General features: G+C 34.8%; 1 protein-coding gene across 1 annotated transcript; it reads right to left on the bottom strand.

Moving 5' to 3' along the window:
* Window positions 1–607: 607 nt before the first annotated feature.
* On the bottom strand, window positions 608–2078 carry LOC110618046 (rust resistance kinase Lr10). Its single transcript, XM_021761062.2, has one exon. The coding sequence runs from the start codon at window positions 2076–2078 to the stop codon at window positions 765–767; it is 1314 nt and encodes a 437-aa protein (XP_021616754.2). The 3' UTR covers window positions 608–764.
* Window positions 2079–24339: the final 22261 nt, after the last annotated feature.

Genomic DNA, 24339 nt, shown 5'->3' with positions numbered 1-24339 from the left:
TGCAAAATAAGAGTAAAATGAAAATTATCTACACGTATCATTAATTGATATAAAATATAAAAATAATATATGTTGGTCATTTATGCATGAAAAGGATGCTTAAATAGCCTTTCTAAACGTGGGAAGGTTTCCGAGTAAAATAGTCAAACATTTTCATTCTACAACTCCAAAAGATTCTACTCCTAATTAAATTAGGATAAAACTTCAGTGTGATGAATGAATTTTCCATCTAAAATAGGTTTAAAATTATTTTAAATAAATCTATTAAAATAATAAAATATAAATAATAAAATTATATTTATTAACGCAATATTTATACTGAATATGATTAAAAATATACTTAAAAAAAATGAAATTGGAGTGATAAAATATGAGATCTATTAGATTTTTTTAGATGCACTGGTCTAAGATTTATTCAGATACATTTATTATCTACTTAAAACTGCGAGTGAAAAACATATTTTTAACAAGTTTAAATTTAATTTAATTATATTAAACTAATTATAATTTAGTTAGATTTAGATTCAGTAAAAAAAATTATAATTTATAATATTTAAACTCATTAAATACTTTCTATACTTTTTTTTTTTAAAGAATAAGGGGGCAAATACAGCAGTATATTAAAAACAAATTCATATTCAACCTATTTCTATTTAAAAATAAAAATTTTTAAAGGGGATAGATGAAACATAAACATAACTCATCTTTTATTTCGCATGTAACTCTTATATCTAAATGGTAAAAGAACAATAAAAAAAAGGGCTTCAACAAGTAGCTAACTCAATTTCTTTTTCACCCTTAGGAACCAGATAAGGTGGCTTGGAAATATGTCTTCTTGAAGCAGAGTTTGAATCTTCATCATTTCCAAAGAGCAATCCAATATTGGGTCGGAAAGATTCCAAATCCTCAAATGGATTTGGATGTTGCTCTATTATTTCCATGCTTCCCTCTAGCATCTTCACCACATCGCTCATTACAGGTCTCACATCAGGTGAATGATGAACACATTGTAATGCCACAATAGCCATTCTCTCTGCTTTCTCTCTGTGCTTCTGTTCAATCCCACAAAGAGACAACATTAATTCAAGTTCATTATTCTTGTACATATCCCATGTCCATTTTGGAAGCCATTGACGAGACTCATTTAGATTGGCATCAAAATGTCTTCTCCTTCCAACAATTTCTAACAGCACAATTCCAAAACTGTAAACATCGCACTTGTGGGTCACCGGATGGTTCCTACTCCAAACCTCTGGTGCAGAGTATCCCAACGTTCCTCTACCACCACTTAACGTTACCTTACTGTCTTCTCTATTGCATAACTTTGCCAACCCAAAATCTGCAACCTTGGGATTCAAAGAATGATCAAGAAGTATGTTTTCAGGTTTTATATCGTAGTGAATAATCCTTTGTTCGCATTCTTCATGCAAATAGGCTATGGCTTTCGCAGTTCCTATTGCAATCCCATGCAGCTTCTGCCACTCAATCTCTCGCATTTCGTCGAACAACACCTTGTTAAGAGATCCATTCTCCATGTACTCGTAAACAAGAGCCATCATAGAAGGATCAAAGCAGAAGCCATAGAGTCTAACCAAATTGGCATGATAAGTTCTTCCTATGGTGGCTATTTCTGCCATGAACTGCTCTTCCATTTTCTTATTTCTGAAATGGTTGGTGAGAACTTTGACAGCCACAGGAACTTCACTTGGGAACATTCCTTTAAAGACAACCCCATAAGCCCCTGAACCCAATACGTTTGAGCAATTATTAGTGAATTCTTGAATCTGCCGAGGGGAAAACCTGATGGGTTTGTGTCTGGCAATATTATCGAGGAATCTCTCCATTGTTGGATAGTGAACCTGTGGATCTCTAACCATTGGAAATTGATAAGGCTCCTCTACTCTTATTGTCACATCATCGGTTGAAACTTTGTCTAATTGCTGATTGGTAGCATTTCGGGCATCTTCAGGAATTGCCGTTCTTGCTTTCTTCCGGCAGTGAATACGGGCATAAACCGTAGCTACAATTGCTACGGTTATCACCACAGCCACAATTGCTACGGTTATCACCACAGCCATACCTGAAAACACACACACATATATATATATATATATATATATATATATATATATATATATATATATATATATATATATATATAGGGAAAAGTCCAAAACATTCCTTGAACTTTCCTTCAATGTCTAAATAATCCAATTTATTTATTTTTTTCCAAATAAATCACTAATTTTATTTGCAGAACCAAATAAGTCATCCTTAATAAAATATTATTTTTAATATTCAAATATTATTTTTTTCTAATTTAAAATATAAAAAATTTAATATTTTCATTAACATAAATTTTTTAAAAAGTATACAGAAATAATAAATAATTTTTAAAATTATAAAACTAACATTTTACTATTGAAAAAATATGTTTATTATTAAAAAATAATATTTCTTAAAAGCAAAATTTAGAAATTTATTTAGCTAAAAAATTAAATTTGACTTCTTTGGATTTTGACCAAAAGTTAAAAGGGCCAATTTGAATAAGATTATCAAAATCCTCATCACAATTAAGTGCAAAGCAAAAGTAATAAGTAAATAATTATTTATTTCGTTTCATAATTTTTACTCATTTTATTTTTTTCCACATAGCAAAAAAATAAATTTTTTATTAATTTTTTAATTATTTTTATTTTAAAAATATTAAATTTTATTAAATAATAAAATATATTTTAAATATTTATTTAAAAATTAATAAATAATAAAAGATTATTTTATAAATAAAATAAAATTTAAATAAAATTATAATAATAAATTTATATATTATTATAATATAAAATATAAAAATAAATAATAATTTTTAAATAATAAAAAAACGGATGAAAATTATGTAAGGAATATTGCTAAAATAATTTTTCTTTTAAATTAAAATTATTAATTGTATTAATAAAATTTTATCAAATAAAAAAAATATTATTTCAAATAGAGACAGGATCATAACTAAATAGATTTTTTAATTAAAGGATAAACCGCTAGAATAGCCGAGCAAACTAATCAAATAAATAATCATAGATTACTGATAAGCATGTTCAAGAATGTGTTCGTAATCAGTCAGAAAACTTGCCAATGGATTCTGCTGTTCCCCATTTCACTTTAACCTCAGCACTTGGTGGAAGCTCTGGCGATAAATTTGGCGATGCATAACTCATGATTTTGTGGGTGCAGACCAGGTTAACCCAAAAAACTAAAAGATTGCGTATTATAATGAAAACAGAAAAATCCAGATTTTCTTTTATAATATTTAGATGTTTACTCAAGTGCGACCTGGTCTTTAGTAGTTGCAAAATGAGTATCATGTTGTGTTTCTTCCTAGAAGTTTCAATTCATAGAAAATTGTTACCAACTCTTTGGGTTGCCTTTTCTATTTACTTCCATTACAGGATGGACGCGCAGCTAGACTTGATCACGCGGTTCGACTCGATTTATAGATCAATCCGAGACCGATTCAATTTACGAGGATTCAAAAATAATTTTAATTTTTTTTATAGTTTTGATCCAATTTTATAGTTGTTAGAGTGATATTTTTTATTATGCCTTTTATGATTTCAATTAAATCTAGATTATAAATGGCTAATTCGATTTTAATTTAAAAAAATAAAAAAATTAAATAAAATGTAAAAAATTAAATATAAGTTTTTAATATTAATGAATATATATTTTATTAAATAAGTTGATAAAATATATTTATTTTAAAACTTAATTATTTGATAATTTAATTTACTTTTATACATTAATTTTAAGTGTATAATTTTATAAAATAATTTATTTTAAAAATAAAAAATCAAATAAAAATCAAATTAGACTGTTAATTTAAATTAACCAGTTCCTATTTGATTTTAATCTATAAGAAGAATAACTGTATCCAGTTTTAATCTAAAGTTTCAGTCCAATTTAAAAACTAGAACTGATTGATTGATCTAGTCTCAGACTTGATAAGTCCCGTCTATGTCTACACGCAGCTACACATTCTATTCCAGTTAGGCATTTGTCTTTGAAAACTAAAAACTTAGTGAATTAAGTTTGAATATTCTCATTACTTATAAGATATTCAATCTCATAAAAAAAAAAAAAATTCTCCCATTCCATATTTAATTAGTTATACTAACTTTAATGACTCTGTATAATAGCTTTAAAAATAAATATATCTCCCAACTATATTTTTATTATAAAACTAGTCTTTTCTTGCACGTGCATTTATGTGTTTATATATTTATTTTTATTTTAATTGTTAAATAATATTTATAATTTAAATTAATTAATTAATATCAATAATAATATTATTTAACTTTTTATTATTAGACTTTTATTGCATACTAAAATGATATATTGTTAGTATTATTTAAATCTCCCCATATTTATCAATATTTAATATTTAATTTTTAATTATATCATATTAATTTTTAAAATTTAATTTCATAATAAAAAAATATAATAAATAAAATAATTTAACGTATGTATTTTGTCTTTAAATAAAAAACATGAATTTGTCATTGTCATTTTTTTAAATGAGTTTTAAATTACATTTAAATAAAAAAATATGCAATTATATAAATTTAAAAGTTTATTTAAAAATGATATAAATAATTATTCAATCAAATTATAAAAATATATTTATAAGGAAAATTATATAATTTATAGATTATGATATTCACAATGTAACAAAACGGGAGCAGATTGTATTACTGTAGCAAACCAAATAAAACACTAAATGGTGATACACTTGTCATTTTGTGAGAATTCAACGTGTTTTTCTTAATCTATAACACTTTTTTTTAGAAAGTAAATTGAACTCATGATGTTTGAGAACCCTTCTTTCCTGTCAATGTCTTTTAGGTCAGCCATTGACTCTCAATTTTGCGAGCCTCTCTCCTCTCCAAGCCCGACGCCTTCCTTATTTCACCCCAAACTAGCTCCTTCGTCTTCACTCTTCCTCTTCACTAAGTCACCCACTAAACAGAATATCTCTTTCCCATGAAACTGAGCTTCAAGTCCCCCCTTTTTTTTCATAAGATATTACAACTATTTTTTATAGAACCCACAATAATCCACACCTTATTCACATTACCTATCGCTCGATTCCCCCCATTTCACTAAGAACTTAGCTCTCTCAGTGATGCCACTACTATTCGGATCGCTCATTCTTTTCACACATCTCAGCCATCATTTTCCACCACCCCAGATAAGAGTCACAGCAACGCAGCCATTCGCCCTCATAGACCAATTTTCATTTTGAAACTCTCATTCGTGTAGGTACTGATCAGATTCTCTATATTTTATTTATCATAGTTACAATTTCTTTAAAAATGATAACTATATTATTATGAAAAAATAAAATTGTAATAGCCTTGCTCATTCCCTGGATCGTCTAGCAGTATTTGCAAATATCACTTTGTTAGTTTGGATGGGTGATGTTCGACCATCCTTTATTCATGTAGCCTTACTTGATGTGAGGCAGACTCCTCCTATTCATTAATCAATGATGTTATTTTACTTCTCTAGAAACAAAAAGATAAAATAAGTGAAAAATAATAAACCACTTCACTGCAAAAAAAGGAAGGTAATGTTAACCATATAATTTGAAACTTAATTTTTTGAATATTTTAATTTTATTATACTTTTGTAGTAATAACACTTCTTTGTATACTATATTCTTTGTATATGTTCCTTTTTTCTTTGTCTTATTTGACTTCACCAAGACTTTTGTAGTGAACATTGAGATTCCTTTGGATAGTGCAACATACAATTGTCCATGTGAGAATACATGCTCAGGTAAATATATTCCCACATTTGGTTTTGGTATTGTTTGTCCTTGGGCTTTATTGATTGTCATTGCAAAGCAAAGTCTAAGTGGAAATTGTTTTCTTTTGAAGTGAAATAAATAACCTTCATTTTCTGCCGGTGAAAGTGGGATCCTTGGTAAGAAAACCTGTTTCCTGAATGTTGTCCAACAGTTATTTCTGCATGTATTACATTATCAGTAAAGCTCTTGCAAAACATCCTTGTTCCATTACACAAACTATCCTTATTATGTAAAATTTCAAGAATTTCACCATCATTATCGGCTAAATCTCCCCATAAAATTAATGGTATCTTATTGAATTTGCATTAAAAAAAACTTTAAGAAAATTACATAATAACATCAATAAATATATTAATATCATATTTGTTGAAACAATTTAGATATTGTATTTACTTTACATCTGTAATCATAATATCTCTTTTTCTTTTTTGTGTTTTTATTGTAAATGCTAACTTCACATGAATAACTGCTGCTAAAATATCTACAAAATAAAAATATTAATATTAAAATTACTTATTTATAAAATTAACCCAACAATAATATAATACAATACAATAAAAAAATATCTAAAATATACATACCTATTACTGTGTTGCTCTTAACAAGCTTATCCACATCTTCAAATCGTGTAAAATTATAAGATATAATCGTATGGTATAATAATGTCATTTTCTTTGACAATAGTATATTGTGAGTATTAACTCAAAATTTTCATGAATATTAATATATTTATTATCAAATAATTTTATTATACCATTAGTAATGGTATAAGTCTTTCCTTCTCCGAAAAGATATTTAAATTTTTTTACTGCCGTAATAAACATTACTGCTAATATTTTTTTCTCTAAAAAAAATAAAATAAAAGTCAATATTTTTATTATTTAAAAATTAAAATATAATTTTGTTCCTGAAAAGTATAAATAATGTATACATATATTGATTTATATAAATAAAAAGAAAATATCAACCTAAATTATAAAGTTCATATACAAAATAATTTTATAGAGAACAAAAGTGTGTAAATTTTAGCTGACTGAGAAGCTGTCTATGTTTTCAAGTGGTTAAGACAATCATAACAGGACCAAAAAAAAAAAACATTTATGCAAAGTTGTTATCTTGATCTTTTTCATCTAAATACGGATAAAATGAGGACATCAACCATATTCAATTATAAATTAATTAATTTCAAATTAAATTAATATTAGAAATAATTTTATTTATTTCTTACCTCATTATCAATTAAAGTTATTTTTCTCCTTTGTCCATTACCATTGCTATATGATTTTATGCAACCTTTTTGAATTACCATCACTTGAATACTCCATTTTTTTTTATTTTCTTCTAATGAATCTATTGGAATAATTTGAGATTTGAGATGATTCTTCTATGTGGATGGACATATTAATCTATAATAAAAAAATTATAATTAATTTTCTATGAAATAAAAGATAATTCATATATAAGCAACTTAATTTAATTTATATGAGAAAATAAAGGAAATTACATGTTTATTGGCCGTCTCCACAGTAGATAAGAAATAAAGAAAATCACTAAGTTTTAGTGCTCTCCACAACAAATTGATACTTCCTCAGATTTCATTCACTATTCTTTTATAGACACATTAATTATATTTAATTCAATTTAAAATAGTATTATAGTATAGATTATGAGTCCAAATTCTATATGAAGTAGGATTTCTTATTTCAACACAGGATAAATTGTTTACACTATCCTGGCGTAGGATTTCTTCAATTCAACATCCATTATAGATTTCCTTCAAATTATGAGTTCAAATTCTATATGGAGTAGGATTTTCTTAATTCAACATAATAAATTATTTATAATATTATATAGATATTAATTAATTATAAATAATTTAAGGGTATTTTAGTCCATTCAAAAGTTCGCCCCTCATTCATACTTTTATATATATTATAGATTTTAGTATCTGCATAGATACATAAGAGTTTAAAAATTAAAAGTAAGAATTACAATGGAGCATTTCTTATTCTTAATAAGAAATGAAAAACCTTCATCGTCCAAAACATAAACTGAAATAATATTTCTACTCAAAGTAGGAACATAAAAGCAATTGTTCAAAACTAACAAAAGCTCATTGGGCAACACAAGTTCATATATCCCTACAGCTAAGGCAGCAACTCTTGCTTCATTGCCTACAAGTAGGTCCACATCGCCCTTTTTCAGTTTTCTACTCATTTTGAGACCCTTCACATTTGTACAATTGTGAGAGCCACATCCGGTATCTAATACCCATGAAGTAGAAATAGATAAATTAATATTTATAACATAAATACCTGAAGTCGTAGTCTCACTACTCTTCTTCTTCTTGCACTCATCCAAATAGAGTTTGCAATTTCTCTTCCAATGCCCTGGTTCCTTGCAATGGAAGCAGATTCCTTCCTTAGGAACTTTTGCCTTGGATTGCCATTTAGGCTTACCTCGTCCCTTAGGCCCATTATCTTTCAGTTTATCTTTCTCAAGGATGGATCGCACTAATAAGGTGGAACTGTTATTAGCAGCCATAATTGTTTACAAAATATGCAAATATAATCAATTTAGTAAATTAATATTGAAGTGATAATAATCTCCCACTAAAATATAACCCTAAAAAATAATAATATTTTAGTGGGCTAAGATCCATATTTCACCTAATTCTAAGTCAGCTTTGGCATGACGCTTAGAATTAAGTTATTTAGGTAGGTAACTTCCTTACCAATTACATCTAATGTAACTCTTAGATGATGAGGTATTAACATTATATGTCAAATTGCATGTTATACCCCATCTAATACCTTAGGCCCAAAACCGTTTTGATAGCCTAATTAAGCTTAACCAAAATTAAATAAATGAGTAACTATTACTCATCCTATCTTTCTAGGATAACCTAAGCACTTTGCTTTGGCAAAACCTGCATTTTGGTGATCTTAGTCTTGATAGGTATTTAATATATGGGAGGCATTAAAACTTAAAATTTTAGAGTGAGGGTTCAACTTTTAATTTTTAATTATTTTGTCTTGCATATATATATTATAGCATCATATATGCATACATATATATAGACTATCATGCATAGTATCTTATACTAATATATGACAAAATAATAAAATTATTTTACATAGTCATTTAAATCTTATTTAAAGACTAAAAGAAAATAATTTTTAAAATTTATTTTCTTATTAATATATAAATATATATTATTTTATTATTATTATTTTATTTCCAGGGGTAGAATGGTAATTGGGGCATCCAAGCAATTCTCCACAGCCAACCGCCTTCCAATTACCAGCACAGCCCATCGCCAATTGCAGCCATGTCCGTCTTTGGTTATTGCCGACCAACCAGCCCGCTGCTCGTCGACCAATCCAGCCATCGGAGGGACGCCACCGACACGCGATGGGCCTGCGCATAGCGGTCACGCCATCTGCAGCTTCACCATCTGCCATCGCTCATCACATGAGCAAGGCAGCTGCATACCTCGACGGTGGCCGTTGACCCGCAAGGAGATCGCGAACCGAGACTTTCTCGGCCTTCTCCACGGCGCGACAAGCCTCCAGCTCCCACCCACGATAGCCATGCGATCACCATCGCTGCCAGCAGGCTCAACCATCGGTGATGGAGCTCTCGGTGCCGATTTGGTCTGCTGGGTTTTGTGACCATGCAGCGGCAATGAGGTGTCACCAGCGAGAGGGACACGTGGTTCATCCTCTCGCTGGACATGGCCGCCCATAGTCACCCCACAGATCACCCTGATTTTGAAGATTTCAAAAACCTTCAAATCTTTTCCTTTTTTTTTTATTAATTTAATTTTTCTAAGAAAAATTAAAATTATCTAAATGATCCAATCATTCATCCATAATTATCATGCCATTCTAATAAACATATATCGCATATATAATATCAATCATGGCATAATTAACTTAAACGAAAAACACAGGTTGGCTCTGATACCACTGTTGGAAAATCTAGAGATTATTGCAACCCAAATTGCGCAGCAGAAAAAATAAAATCTCGGATTTCTTTTTCCCAGAATCCGAGTGCTTTATTTATTTCATATGAAGGATGTGAGACTAACCTGTTAATCTCATCGAGAAGATACAATGTTGGACTGATGGTGCTGCCTTTTCAAATGAACACCCTCTATGGTATCTACACGAACGTCTTCTATCATTCTAGAGTGCTAGCTCTCTCAAAGATAGATCGATTATGTGCTCCACAATCTGCAGCCTTTTAGACTGAGTTTTTTTTTCAAAAACATATCTTCCACAATTCGTAGAAGGAGTATTTATATGTTTCAGTCTTTTATTTTTCCCACAACTCCTTTTCCTAAAAGGAGTTGTGTTTTTCCCACAACTCCTTTTCCTAAAAGGAGTTGTGTTTTTTCTACAACTCCTTTTCCTAAAAGGAGTTGTGTTCATAACCCACTCTCACAATCTCGCAGATACTCTAATATCTTATGTGATAGAGTCCTTTATCTGTAACAGTTACAGATAGACTGCAGATGTTTCAAATATTATTATCTCATAATAATAAATGATTAATAATAATAATAACACTTTATTATTATTAATTATATTAATGATTAATATTAATAATAATAACACTTTATTATTATTAATTATATTAATGATTAATATTAATAATAATAACACTTTATTATTATTAATTATATTAATGATTAATAATAATAACACTTTATTATTATTAATTATATTAATGGGCTTTGGGCTTTTAGCCTATTAATATGACATAGCACATCAACAATGTTCTTTTGTGTGTGACCCAATAGACTCACATTAATTGGCAATAAGCCCAGTCCCACAAGGCCCATAAGTCATAAGTGGCCTCTAGCAAGACATTATGACTACCCAACTAATATGAGGATCAATAGTCCGATAAAGCCTAATAAATAGAACATGAATTAATCCCTTTGTCACACAATATCTAGTTTGAACATAAGCCATGGTCAATGTCAAACTTATAATGTTCAAACTTATGATTTCTCGATCTCTAAGTAGACTGATAAATTCAAATGATATTGATCACACTATCAATTTATTTGAGCACGGCCATGCATTTCTCAGTCTTACTTATCGAGGGGCCCAGAATATATCTCTCTCAGAGAGAGGGAAAAATCCTATCTTGATTGTTCAATATCCTCTACATAATTTCTATCATGTTCAATCATAACCTTTATGATTATCCGATTAAAGACAATATTTGATTATGTCAAAACATAATAGTCCTCATGTTGGAAACTATAACAGTCTCAAGTCAAAGGATTAAGACATAACTACTTTGAGATTTACTTATGACAATAACCCATGTAGTGATCTCAGTGCAGGTCCATCCAATACTTTGTTCTCTAACAAGTATCTATGATCATTGAATTATATCAATATATACATAATCATCTCATAATTATCAATCAATAATCATACTAGCTATATTTTATTATTATCAACATAATAATAAGTAACCAAGGATGATAATCATTATTATGTAACATGCAAATAAATAATAATGATAAAAATATCTTTTATTAATAACCAAAACGACATACAAAAAGGTCCAAGATAATGGCCTAAGGCATATACACTAACATAAATAACAAAAGTAAATAAAATGAGGGGGTTTTGTTTTGAAGAATTACAACTGATTAAAAGAAAGTAGTAATTAAATAAATGAGTTAATCAATGGGAGAAAGATTCTAGTTGAAGTGTGGAACTCTTTCAGCTTGTTTAGAATTGATCATCGACTTATTTGATTCTCCTATTTATTTCAATAAGTTAGTTTAGGATGTAGAAGACGCTTCTCACAATCCAAATTCCTCCTTAGATTTAGTTTGATTAGGAAACGTTCGCTAATCAAACTCTAGTTAACAAGTTGCCAAGGAACGTTCTTGGGGTTTTTTACTTTTCAACTGCTAACTGCATTAAGACTTAGAGAAACTCAACTCTAACCTTGCCAACCGCATGGTCAAGTTTAGATTATGCAACCGATTATACTTGTGTTTAAACAATCTAAGCAATTACGGACCTAAATCATTCAAACAATTTATCACTCATGCAATTAAAAGCAACAGGCTTTAATTGATTCTAAAAGCAAAGTAATAATAATAGAAAGATCAAGTTGCATAAATATTAAAAATAAACAAGAGTTTAATAATAGAGTTTTAAATCTTCTAATTCATCAAAAAACTGAAAATTTCCAACTTCAACTAGAAAAGAAGGTGTTTAGCCACTTATGGTGGACAAAATCACAAAAGAAAGAAGAAAAGAAGCTGCCGCAGACTTCCTGCTGTGTTTCTGCAGTATTCCCGAAGGTGGAGAGATGATGCTTGTTGGTTTTGGAGCTATCCCTTTTATAGGTGAAGAGTCCTAGTCCAATTAGGGCTTGGAATCCCAATTTTGACTTAGTCTTTTGTAGTCTTTGATTCCTCTTTTGATTTTGTATTTAATTGTGAAATGAATTCCTTGAGTGAAAGACCTTCTCGTGGCTCTTGAAATTGACTTTGTAGTGTTTGAAGTAGGATTGGACTTCTCCACTTTTGAATTCTGATTTTCTGCCCTTCTTTCCCGCGCTACTGGTCTCTCTGGCGTCAGTGTGATTTGGGCGGGTGATTTGGGTAAATCACTTACCCAAATCGTTTCTATGAATTACTTCCAGGTCTCTGCCTTTAGCTTCCTGTGAGTGATTTGGCTAAATCACTTCGACCCAATCACTTTTCCATCTTTTTCTGCACTTTTTCTCCAATTTTTCATTTTCTTCCTTTTCTGCAAAAACATGATAAAAATATAAATTAAGCTGGAAAAATGTGTAATTAAACAATAATAAAGATAATAAAAATGTGGCTAAATTATGTTTGATCAGATATGTTTGATGTTGTAAATGAATAATGTATATTGAAAAAGTAAGATCTGAGCGTTTGAGAGCTGAAAATGTTAAGAAAGAAAAAGAAGAAAAAGGGTTTTTATATGTTGACTCGCGGTTGTCGAAGCCGGTCAAAAATAACCTTTCTGGTTATCAACAATTTACAACTGCAGATAGTGGTGAAAGGATCAAATCCACAGGGAATTGAGAACTTACCTATTTTCCTTATCAAGACCAATAAAATAAACTGAAATAAAAATAAACTAAAAAAGAAGAAAACTGAAAACGAGATAATCTGAAACGAGAAAACTGAAACGAGATAAAACTGAAAGAAAAATAAACGGAAAGCAAAATAAACTGAAACGAGATATAACGAGATAAAACTGAAAGAGAAATAAATGGAAAGCAAAATAAACTGAAATGAGATAAAACTGAAAATGAGATAAACTGAAAGCGGAATAAAAATAAATTGCAGTAAAAGTAAAATGGGGGCTTTGAGATTGATTTGATTAACAAACTACTGAAAGCAATTAAAATAAGCGAATAATAAAATAAAAGAGAAATAAATAATAAGAAAGCTCTAGTTGAAGAATTGGATCCACTTCAGTTGTTGGGATTGATCATTGGCACTTAGTTTCTTTTGATTGATTCAATAGATTAGTTATGGAGATGGAAGATGCTTCTCACCACCATGTCTCTCCTTATGATTAAACCAATTTGGGAACGTCCTCTAATTAATTACTAATTAACAAATTGCCAACGAATGTCCTTGAGCCTTAGGCATCAAAACAATTGTTAATTGCATGAAGAGATAGAGAGATCCAATGCTAACTACTCAAACGCATGAGATGTTGTTAGATCATACAATTTCCTTAGTTTTTACACCAAGTGTTCTTATGTTTGAATAATCCAGGAAATTACGGAATTAAATCATCCAAACTAACATATTATTACTTTTCAATCAAGAATCAATGTAGATCTAAACAACAAAGCAATATTGAAAACAAGCATGAAATTGCACAAATATTGAACAACCAAAAGTTAAACAATGTTTGATCAAGTCTCCCAATCTATAAAACAACTAAAGCATCACCTAATCTTCAACTAGAATAAAAGGTTTCAGTCTCTCATGGCTGAAACAAAAATAAAAAATAAAATAAAAGAAGAAAGGTAGAAGAAGATATGTGAATCCCGTAGGTGTCTCCAAGATGGTGTGTAAAGAGTATGGGGAGGCTCCTTATGTATCTTTTTATAGTTGAAAGTGTTGCCCTAGGTCTCCTTGCTGCCCAAGAGGCTGCCCAAGAGGTGCTTGCTGCCCAAGTTGCATCTGAAAAGGAAAGAATCGCGTTGCAAAATCATTCAGAAGGAAAGAGGCGTGCTCATGCTCATCAGAGGGAAAGTGGCGCGCGGAATGGCTTTCTGAATAGGAAGGTGGCACGGATCAAGCTTCAAAAGAGGAAGGAGACGTGGCTTGACTTTTAAAAGGAAGGAGACGTGCACCAAGGCTTCAGAAGAGGAAGGTTGCGCGCAGATCATGCTTCCAGAAGAGGAGTGCGCGCGGCTTGCTTTGTAGAAGGCAGGTGGTGCACGGTTATTGAATGCAGAAGGGAAAGTGAATCTGTCTAGTCTTTCCTTTTTAGGTGGAGCCTTCGTTTGAATTTTGAATGCTGAATGAAGAAGAGACAAGTGCATCTCCTTGAAATCTTGCTGCCTAAATAGGAAGATTTGACTACTGCAGTGTGTGCACATCTTTGAACAAGGAAAGAAAGATCTGCGATTTGAATTTCAAATAATCTTCTGATTGAGCTTTCCTTATTTGCTTTTGCTTCTGCACTTTCCTTATTTGAAGACTTTCCTTTTCTGAAAACTTTCCTTATTTGAAAACTTTCCTTTTTTGGCACTTTCCATATTTGGCACTTTTTGGCAGTTTTAAGAGCATTTTCTCCAGATTGTCCCTTTACACCTAATATCTACAAAACATGATTAAAACCACAAAATTAGGCAGAAAAGATGTAAATAGACATCAATAAGATCATGATAATATGGACTAAAATATGCTCTATCAAATACCCCCCACACTTTGCCTTTTGCTTGTCCTCAAGCAAATAAACATAGTCAAATAAGCTTTCTTACTCTAGATGCTTATTTCCACTTAAGCTCTTACTCTAAACACCTATTTTGAATCATTGCAGTGAAGAATATATGCATCAAGGTTACTTACCTTCTTTCCTTGTTTCCCTTTACTTACCATGGCTAGGATTTGTTTTCCTCAAGAGAGATCACACATGCACATATTGTTTGATTAAGACTTTTCCTAGCTTTCAGAGTGACTTGCCCTTACCTTGAAGTACTTTATTCAGGCTTTTGCACTTAGATCTTGCTTGAAAAAGTCACCAACCTATTGACGTGAAAGTTTATATTTTCAGTTGGTCACTTGTCCAAGTGGCTACTAGCTCTGTTCTTAGTCTTTTGACCATTGGAACAGTTTTTGATTTGTGCTTTTGAGGTATTTGCCTTTGCTAAATTTTCTTTCTCTCAATGATTTGGGCAAATCAACACCAATTGCTAAAACAAGTCATGTTAAGTTCATTCACACAAATTTTAATTTATTCTCTCTAATGAGGGTCATCAATATATTTTTCACCATGGCAAGCTCCAAGATTCAATTCAAAAGACAATTCCCAAACATGAATATAACTCACTGCAATTGATTCAACATAAGTTTAAAGAGTCATCACATCAATGGGGTCATGGAAAGAAAAGCTCATCCAACATAGTTCATGAGTTTGAGTATAGCAAATCAAAACACAAACGAGAAGCTGTGGAAAAATGAAAAAAATGAAAAAAATCACACTCAAAATGAAAACAAAAATTCAAACTGAAAAACTAAAGCAAAAAATAAAATTAAAAATAAAAATTCAGAAATATGCACCCCCACACCTAAATCATGCATTGTCCTCAATATATAGGAAATATTAAAATGCAAAAGAAACTGAGTACTCCCCTGGGTGTGGTGTGCATGGTACGATCCACTTGATCAAGGCTCAAGTAATTGGGGAAGGAAAAAGGGTCCCAACTGCATTGAGCAAAAAGTGTAGCACTCCTTTTGATTTGGTCATAGCCCATCCTATTTTTTCCATGTACTCATGAAGCAATATGATTAGCCTCTCCTCTTTCAGATGAGATGTGCCTCTAGCCCTTATGTTTGCATTTTTGAGATGATTGGGCAACATTTTAAACTCCAATTGATGTTTCTTTATGGCTAGCTGTAATTTAGTACTGAATTCAGGCAAAACAAACTCTACCTTATCCGGAGGTTTAGGAAGGCATTGATCCGCATGGTCCTTTGATTTAGGTGCTTGGAATACCATTTGTTCCTTGTGAGCATGGATTGGATCTATGGCTGAAATGGTTTCAGTTTGCTCCTTCTACGCAAGGCTTGACTGAAAGGGAGGACTGGAGGAGCTTGACTGCGTTGGAAGCTGAAAGGATGCGATGGAGGTGGCTTCAGATTGTGCAAGGCTCATCTGCGAATTCTCCTGAAGAGGTGCGACAGAGCTCTCTTCAGTCTATGCTTGGCTGTAGTTCACCTGTTGGATGCAACAGTCAGTTTCTTTCAATTCTGGCTCTTTCTGGTTCTCTTCCCTGCAAAAATCATTGTTTAGCATATCATCTTGATCTACATAAAAAATTTCTTGGCTCATACAATCAATGATATCTAAACTTTCAGCAAGTTCTGTTTGATTAGTTTGTTTAGGCAAACAATTTTCTGGTTGTTTTTCTTCAGCACTTTGTTCTTGCACTTGTGAACTTTCATCGTCATCCCATATATCTTGAAGTTCTTCCTCTCTTCTTAATTTGATTGCATTTAATGATTTGTTCAATTGATCCTCTTGCTGTTGGATATTTTGCAAAGTCTTCATTATCTTATCAAGATTGGAACTTTGAGGTGTTGCTTGGGCTTGATAGTTTTGGTAGTAGTTAGCCCTTGCATAGCCATAATTCGGATGGTCTCCCCAATATGGATTGTAATTGTCAAGGTAGGGATCATGTCTTGGCTGTTCATAGAATCCTTCAAATGCATGTACTTGTTGGTCCCTTGCATAGCCATAATTCAGATGGTCTCCCCAATATGGATTGTATGTGTCATGGTAGGGGTCATGTCTTGGCTGTTCATAGAATCCTCCATATGCATTCACTGGTTGGTCATACTCATAACGTGTAGGACATTGATCAGTTGGGTGTCCTACATATGAACAGATCCCACATGGCCTTGGTGGCTGGGATGCTTGAACCTGTCGAACTATTCCTATGGCAAAATCTTTCATAAAAGATGTCAGAAAAGAAAGATCAGATCTACTTACCTCATCCATGATTCAGATGTGCGATTGAGATGTTTCAGAAGATGGTTCTGCGCAGAGTGCTCTCTTTTTTCTTTTTTTTTTTTAATTTGGTCCTGAAAGAAAAATAAATAAGTTAAATCAACTCCCCGGCAACTGCGCCAATTTTTGACTCGCGGTTGTCGAAGCCGGTCAAAAATAACCTTTCTGGTTATCAACAATTTACAACTGCAGATAGTGGTGAAAGGATCGAATCCACAGGGAATTCAGAACTTACCTATTTTCCTTATCAAGACCAATAAAATAAACTGAAACAAAAATAAACTGAAAAAGAAGAAAACTGAAAACGAGATAATCTGAAACGAGATAAAATTGAAACGAGATAAAACTGAAAGAAAAATAAACGGAAAGCAAAATAAACTGAAACGAGATATAACGAGATAAAACTGAAAGAGAAATAAATGGAAAGCAAAATAAACTGAAACGAGATAAAACTGAAAACAAGATAAACTGAAAGCGGAATAAAAATGAATTGCAGTAAAAGTAATATGGGGGCTTTGAGATTGATTTGATTAACAAACTACTGAAAGCGATTAAAATAAGCGAATAATAAAATAAAAGAGAAATAAATAATAAGAAAGCTCTAGTTGAAGAATTGGATCCACTTCAGTTGTTGGGATTGATCATTGACACTTAGTTTCTTTTAATTGATTCAATAGATTAGTTATGGAGATGGAAGACGCTTCTCACCACCATGTCTCTTCTTATGATTAAACCAATTCGGGAAAGTCCTCTAATTAATTACTAATTAACAAATTGTCAAGGAACGTCCTTGGGCCTTAGGCATCAAAACAATTGTTAATTGCATGAAGAGATAGAGAGATCCAATGCTAACTACTTAAACGCATGAGATGTCGTTAGATCATATAATTTTCTTAGTTTTTACACCAAGTTGTAATATCCGGCTAGATTCAGGCATCGGAATTCCTACCGTCCGGTGGAATTTGAGGATGTCTAAAGTTTCTAGAAGGGTAAAAGCAAGGTTTTCTTAAATGCTGTTTTAAGTGTTCTACGGGTTTGAATGAGAAAGGAGTTGAGTTTTGAAGAGAAAAGACCAAGGAGGCTTTGGCCAGGTTCGGCCGCCGAAGGTAATATTCGGCCGCCGAACGTGCCTTAGGTTTGGCCCCCGAAGTCCAAGTTCGGCTGTCGAATGATGCATGGTTTTGCATGCAGGTTTGGCCGCCGAAGGAGAGGCGGTCAGCCGCCTATAAAGCACCCTCAGTCGGTGAAATGGATAAGCTTTGCCTCCAGTTCACAACCAGAGGTGAGACAATGGTTTCCATGAGTCATTTTCAGGTTTTTATCAAAGCTCGCAAAGTTTTAATGAGTGTTGTTGTTGTTTTGAAGGTTTTGAGCTAAAAACCTAAGTTTTGAAGTGGGGAGAGGTTGAGGACGAGTTGGTCCATATCTCCACGTTTGGATCGTTCAGCTTCTTATTTTCAAGAGGTAAGTGAAGATCCAGAACTTCTTTTCATGATTTATAGAGGTTTTATGGAGTTTTTGGGTAGAGTTGCATGATTAGGGTAAAAAGTGTGATTTTGGTGTTTTATTGGTGACAGCATGTTTATGTGTTGTTTGTTGGGGTTTTAAGGTAGTTTTTGACCCCTTTGTGCATATACTTGAGTATATGTGTGTTGAGGAGTTGTGGTTTGCATGTTTGGGGTGTTGGAATGGTTTGGGAAGCTTAGTTGCAGACGAGGCTGAGTTCTGGACGAACTCAGGTTCGGCCCCCGAAAGGAGTTTCGGCCGCCGAACCCCTTGAGGAGGTAGTTTCGGCAGCCAAAGGTTGCCCCCGAAAGTTTGGACTTTCGTCTCTGGAGGGGGGATTCGGCCGCCGAAGGTGCCGCCGAAAGTAGCTGAGTTTCGGCTCTGGAGAGGACATTCGGCCGCCGAACCTGCTGCCGAAAGTGTTCTGTCCAGCCTTCTTTTGCATGCTTTATGTGCTTGGTCTAGGATGTTTTAGGGGGTTTTTGGGGAGTTGTTTATGAGTTGTTTAGTGTGTGTTTGGCACTTCATTCGAGTCCACCTGTGTAGGCTCGGACCCGAGGGATCGAGGAGGCCATCAGTGTTAGCTGGTGTAGAGTCAGTCTAGCGTCTGCCAGAGGTGAGTAGAACTAAACTGAAGCTTTTCTTTTACAGAAAACAGATGAGCAAGGCATGTTCAAGCATCATGAATATATGTTATAGGTTGCTTGCACTAGTATCACGAATATGCTGCATTGCATTATTTATTGTTGATGTGGATTGGACCCAGGCGACATCAATAGCCCATAGGTCTGTCATGGCAGTGAAAGTCCTGTGAGAGTTCCTTCGGGAATCGGGCGCCGACAGCGGGAGTTTTGAGGTCATGTCTAATCCGAGGTGTGAAATATTTGTGCTGTGATGCATTCCATGAAAGCTTGTAATTCATGAACTGTTTTCATTGTTTCTACTCACTGGGCTCTAGTAGCTCATCCCTTTCCCTTAACCCCAGTTTTGCAGGGCCAGAGATAGCTGGGAAAGTCAGAAGCAGCAGAGTGTTGGCTATAGTATTGCTTGTGTAATAGAATAGTGGACATGATGTAAATTAAAGAAATGTATGTAAAGTCATGTAATAGATTGTAAGTTAGTGTGTTTATGGTTTAGTATGTGCTTTGCCTGATGTATGCATTTAACCTGTTTTACGTTTCTTGATGAGAAATGTGTCAAACCAGGCCTAACGTATGATGTGTTTATAAAACTCCAGTGATTGGGAAGAAAGGGTTCCAATCCCTTGACCTAAGAGTAGACCGTGAGGGAAGAAAGGGTTTGAGTCCCTTGACCTAAAACGGGAACCAAGGCTAACCTGTGATATGCTGACCCTATGAGAGTGGGTTGTATGTTTTCAGACATAGTGCATGGAGGTTGAGCTTGGTAGAGGATCAGTGGTGTAGGCCCTGGGGGCTGTTTCAGATTGGTATATCTGAGTATGTTTTTAAGGTAAGCCTGGTAGTTTAAAGAGAAATGATTTTCAGTTTTGAGTTTATGTATGAGTCTTATCAGGTGCATCAGAGTTCAGGTTAGGCTTGCTACGGGTCCCGGCGGCCTTAAGTCAATCTGGATCCTAGCGCTGGGCAGTTTGGGTCGTTACAGAGGGATACCGGTTCCGGGCTGTTACAGATTGGTATCAGAGCATAGGGCCTCATAAGTACGGTGTGTTGAGCAAAGATGCTCAAGGATTAGAGATATCCTACATCGGAAAGAGGTTGTTTTAGAGGTCATAGGAGGCAAGCACAATAGGCAAGATCATGTCCACTAGGATAGGATGTGGAGTCCTGTCTTGCATGCAGATGTGAAATGCCATGATTTTATGCTATGTATGCTATGTATGTGTTGTAGGTTCATGTGTTTTCATATGAATTGTATGATGCTAATGCCTGTATGCTTGTGTGTTGTTCTTCAGAGAGCTAAGATGAGTGGTGCTAGTCGATATGTGGAATCCGATCCTTCGGAGAGGGAAGATACGGAAAGGTCTTCTGATGAAAGCAGAAAAGGAGAGGATCTAAGGAGCATGTCTGTAGATAGGAGAGAGGTAGCAGTAGATGTGCAGAGGAGATGTAGAAATCTGGATGTGAACATGCTTGAAGAAGGCATGGGAGAGAATAATCCCTCCACTCTGAGTACAGCTGCCACAAAAAGTAAAAAGTGGGGCAGAACCCTGAGGGGAAAAAAGAGTAAGTTTTGGAAGAATTTGAAGTCTAGTCAGGGATTAGGTAGTGATCGAGGCAGAGGGAGAAGGTTAGCTTATCCTTCAGTAGATTCCCATGGAGAAGGTTCGTTAGCTCCGGCTCGGATCTTCATTCAGGCTCAGCAAGAGGCAGACACATCGAACACAGTGGTGCCAGGTATGCTCACTTTTGAGTGTTCTGATGTGTATGTTTTTGTGAACCCTAGTGTTTCTCTTTCCTTGTTGATTCGTGAGCCGTAGTGAGGGTGGGTTTGATGACTTCTGGGTGTAGAGTGTTCTCTATGGGTTAGTGGACCTGAGTATGATCCATCAGTGGCAGAGTTAGTCTATCGGGTCAGTTCAGAGTTTGTTGTGAGTAGATGCCTTCCAGCTGACCTAGTGGTTCTAGATTTGACTATGTGATGTCATTCTAGGGCGGATTGGCTAACTACTCGTAGTGCTACCTGAGAGGTAGTCATGTTCAGAGGTTAGGATGGATCAGAGGTAGTCCTTGGAGGGGACAGAGTGTAGTGCCTAAGAGGTTTGATGTCAGCTCTACAGGCTCGTTGTTTGCTCAGGAAAGGTTGTCAGAGGGTTTCCAGCTCTTTTTTGAGAGTTCAGCAGGCAGTCAGGTCAGGGAATCAGCCTCAGTGCCCATAGCTAAAGAGTTCTTAGATGTTGCCTTCAGGCGAGCTGTCAGGTTTTCCATCTATCAGGGAGCTAGAGTTTGGAATAGGAGTGGTGGCTGGACGCAGAACCATTTCTTTCCTTTCCCTCCAGGATGGTACCTGCAGAGAGAGGTAGTAGTTAGTATAGTCGAGAGGCTTGGTAGATAAGGGTTTTATCCGACCTAGTACCTCACCCTGGAGTGTTCCAGTGTTGTTGTGGGAAACGAAGGATGGATCCTTGAACCTTTATAGCGACTGTAAGCAGTTGACTAGGGTCATTACCAAGGACATGTATTCCCATTCAAGATGGATGATCTTTTGGAAGAGAAAGTAAAAGTTAAATTGTTTTCCAATATAGATTACCTGTTGAGAGTTCGAGAAGAAGTCAGTTTAGTTAAGATGAAGAGAGAAGGGTAAGGATCAGAGTGCGCAGCGGAAGCTTGTGGAGTTCAGAAGAAGGTTAAGGTTTTTGCTTGTGGAAGTTTGTGTCAGATCCAAGCGAAGTTCTTACGGAGCCAGAGGTGGAGATCTTAGAGAATCTCACCTATGTCAGCCAGTGTGGATCATGGACACATAGGTCAGGAAGTTGAGAAACAAGGAATCCTAGTGGTGAAAGCCTTTTGGAATCACCATGATGGAAGTGTGTTTAGAAGACCCGGGAATTCTTACTCCAGCAGTACCTGTGTCTCGAGGGGCTTTGAACGCTGTTTGTTTGCTTGTTTGATTGTTGTTTTGAACATTCGAGGACCAATGTTTTTGTAAGGGGGGTAGATTGTAATACCCGGCTAGATTCAGGCATCGGAATTCCTACCGTCCGGTGGAATTTGAGGATGTCGAAAGTTTCTAGAAGGGTAAAAGCAAGGTTTTCTTAAATGCTGTTTTAAGTGTTCTACGGGTTTGAATGAGAAAGGAGTTGAGTTTTGAAGAGAAAAGACCAAGGAGGCTTTGGCCAGGTTCGGCCGCCGAAGGTAATGTTCGGCCGTCGAACGTGCCTTAGGTTTGGCCCCTGAAGTCCAAGTTCGGCTGCCGAACGATGCATGGTTTTGCATGCAGGTTTGGCCGCCGAAGGAGAGGCGGTCAGCCGCCTATAAAGCGCCCTCAGTCGGTGAAATGGATAAGCTTTGCCTCCAGTTCACAACCAGAGGTGAGACCATGGTTTCCATGAGTCATTTTCAGGTTTTTATCAAAGCTCGCAAAGTTTTAATGAGTGTTGTTGTTGTTTTGAAGGTTTTGAGCTAAAAACCTAAGTTTTGAAGTGGGGAGAGGTTGAGGACGAGTTGGTCCATATCTCCACGTTTGGATCGTTCAGCTTCTTGTTTTCAAGAGGTAAGTGAAGATCCAGAACTTTTTTTCATGATTTATAGAGGTTTTATGGAGTTTTTGGGTAGAGTTGCATGATTAGGGTAAAAAGTGTGATTTTGGTGTTTTATTGGTGACAACATGTTTATGTATTGTTTATTGGGGTTTTAAGGTAGTTTTTGACCCCTTTGTGCATATACTTGAGTATATGTGTGTTGAGGAGTTGTGGTTTGCATGTTTGGGGTGTTGGAATGGTTTGGGAAGCTTGGTTGCAGGCGAGGCTGAGTTCTGGACGAACTCAGGTTCGGCCCCTGAAAGGAGTTTCGGCCGCCGAACCCCTTGAGGAGGTAGTTTCGGCTGCCAAAGGTTGCCCCCGAAAGTTTGGACTTTCGTCTCTGGAGGGGGGATTCGGCCGCCGAAGGTGCCGCCGAAAGTAGCTGAGTTTCGACTTTGGAGAGGACATTCGGCCGCCGAACCTGCTGCCGAAAGTGTTCTGTCCAGCCTTCTTTTGCATGCTTTATGTGCTTGGTCTAGGATGTTTTAGGGGGTTTTTGGGGAGTTGTTTATGAGTTGTTTAGTGTGTGTTTGGCACCTCATTCGAGTCCACCTGTGTAGGCTCGGACCCGAGGGATCGAGGAGGCCATCAGTGTTAGCTGGTGCAGAGTCAGTCTAGCGTCTGCCAGAGGTGAGTAGAACTAAACTGAAGCTTTTCTTTTACAGAAAACAGATGAGCAAGGCATGTTCAAGCATCATGAATATATGTTATAGGTTGCTTGCACTAGTATCACGAATATGCTGCATTGCATTATTTATTGTTGATGTGGATTGGACCCAGGCGACATCAATAGCCTATAGGTCTGTCATGGCAGTGAAAGTCCTGTGAGAGTTCCTTCGGGAATCGGGCGCCGACAACGGGAGTTTTGAGGTCATGTCTAATCCGAGGTGTGAAATGTTTGTGCTGTGATGCATTCCATGAAAGCTTGTAATTAATGAACTGTTTTCATTGTTTCTACTCACTGGGCTCTAGTAGCTCATCCCTTTCCCTTAACCCCAGTTTTGCAGGGCCAGAGATAGCTGGAAAAGTCAGAAGCAGCAGAGTGTTGGCTATAGTATTGCTTGTGTAATAGAATAGTGGACATGATGTAAATTAAAGAAATGTATGTAAAGTCATGTAATAGATTGTAAGTTAGTGTGTTTATGGTTTAGTATGTGCTTTGCCTGATGTATGCATGTAACCTATTTTACGTTTCTTGATGAGAAATGTGTCAAATCAGGCCTAACGTATGATGTGTTTATCAAACTCCAGTGATTGGGAAGAAAGGGTTCCAATCCCTTGACCTAAGAGTAGACCGTGAGGGAAGAAAGGGTTTGAGTCCCTTGACCTAAAACGGGAACCAAGGCTAACCTGTGATATGCTGACCCTATGAGAGTGGGTTCTATGTTTTTAGACATAGTGCATGGAGGTTGAGCTTGGTAGAGGATCAGTGGTGTAGGCCCTGGGGGCTGTTTCAGATTGGTATATCTGAGTATGTT

This window comes from Manihot esculenta, chromosome 6 (genome assembly GCF_001659605.2).
Source record: "Manihot esculenta cultivar AM560-2 chromosome 6, M.esculenta_v8, whole genome shotgun sequence".
Classification (NCBI taxonomy): domain Eukaryota; kingdom Viridiplantae; phylum Streptophyta; class Magnoliopsida; order Malpighiales; family Euphorbiaceae; genus Manihot; species Manihot esculenta.
Note: the sequence above shows the minus strand (reverse complement) of the source record. Positions and strands in the feature narration are given on the sequence as shown.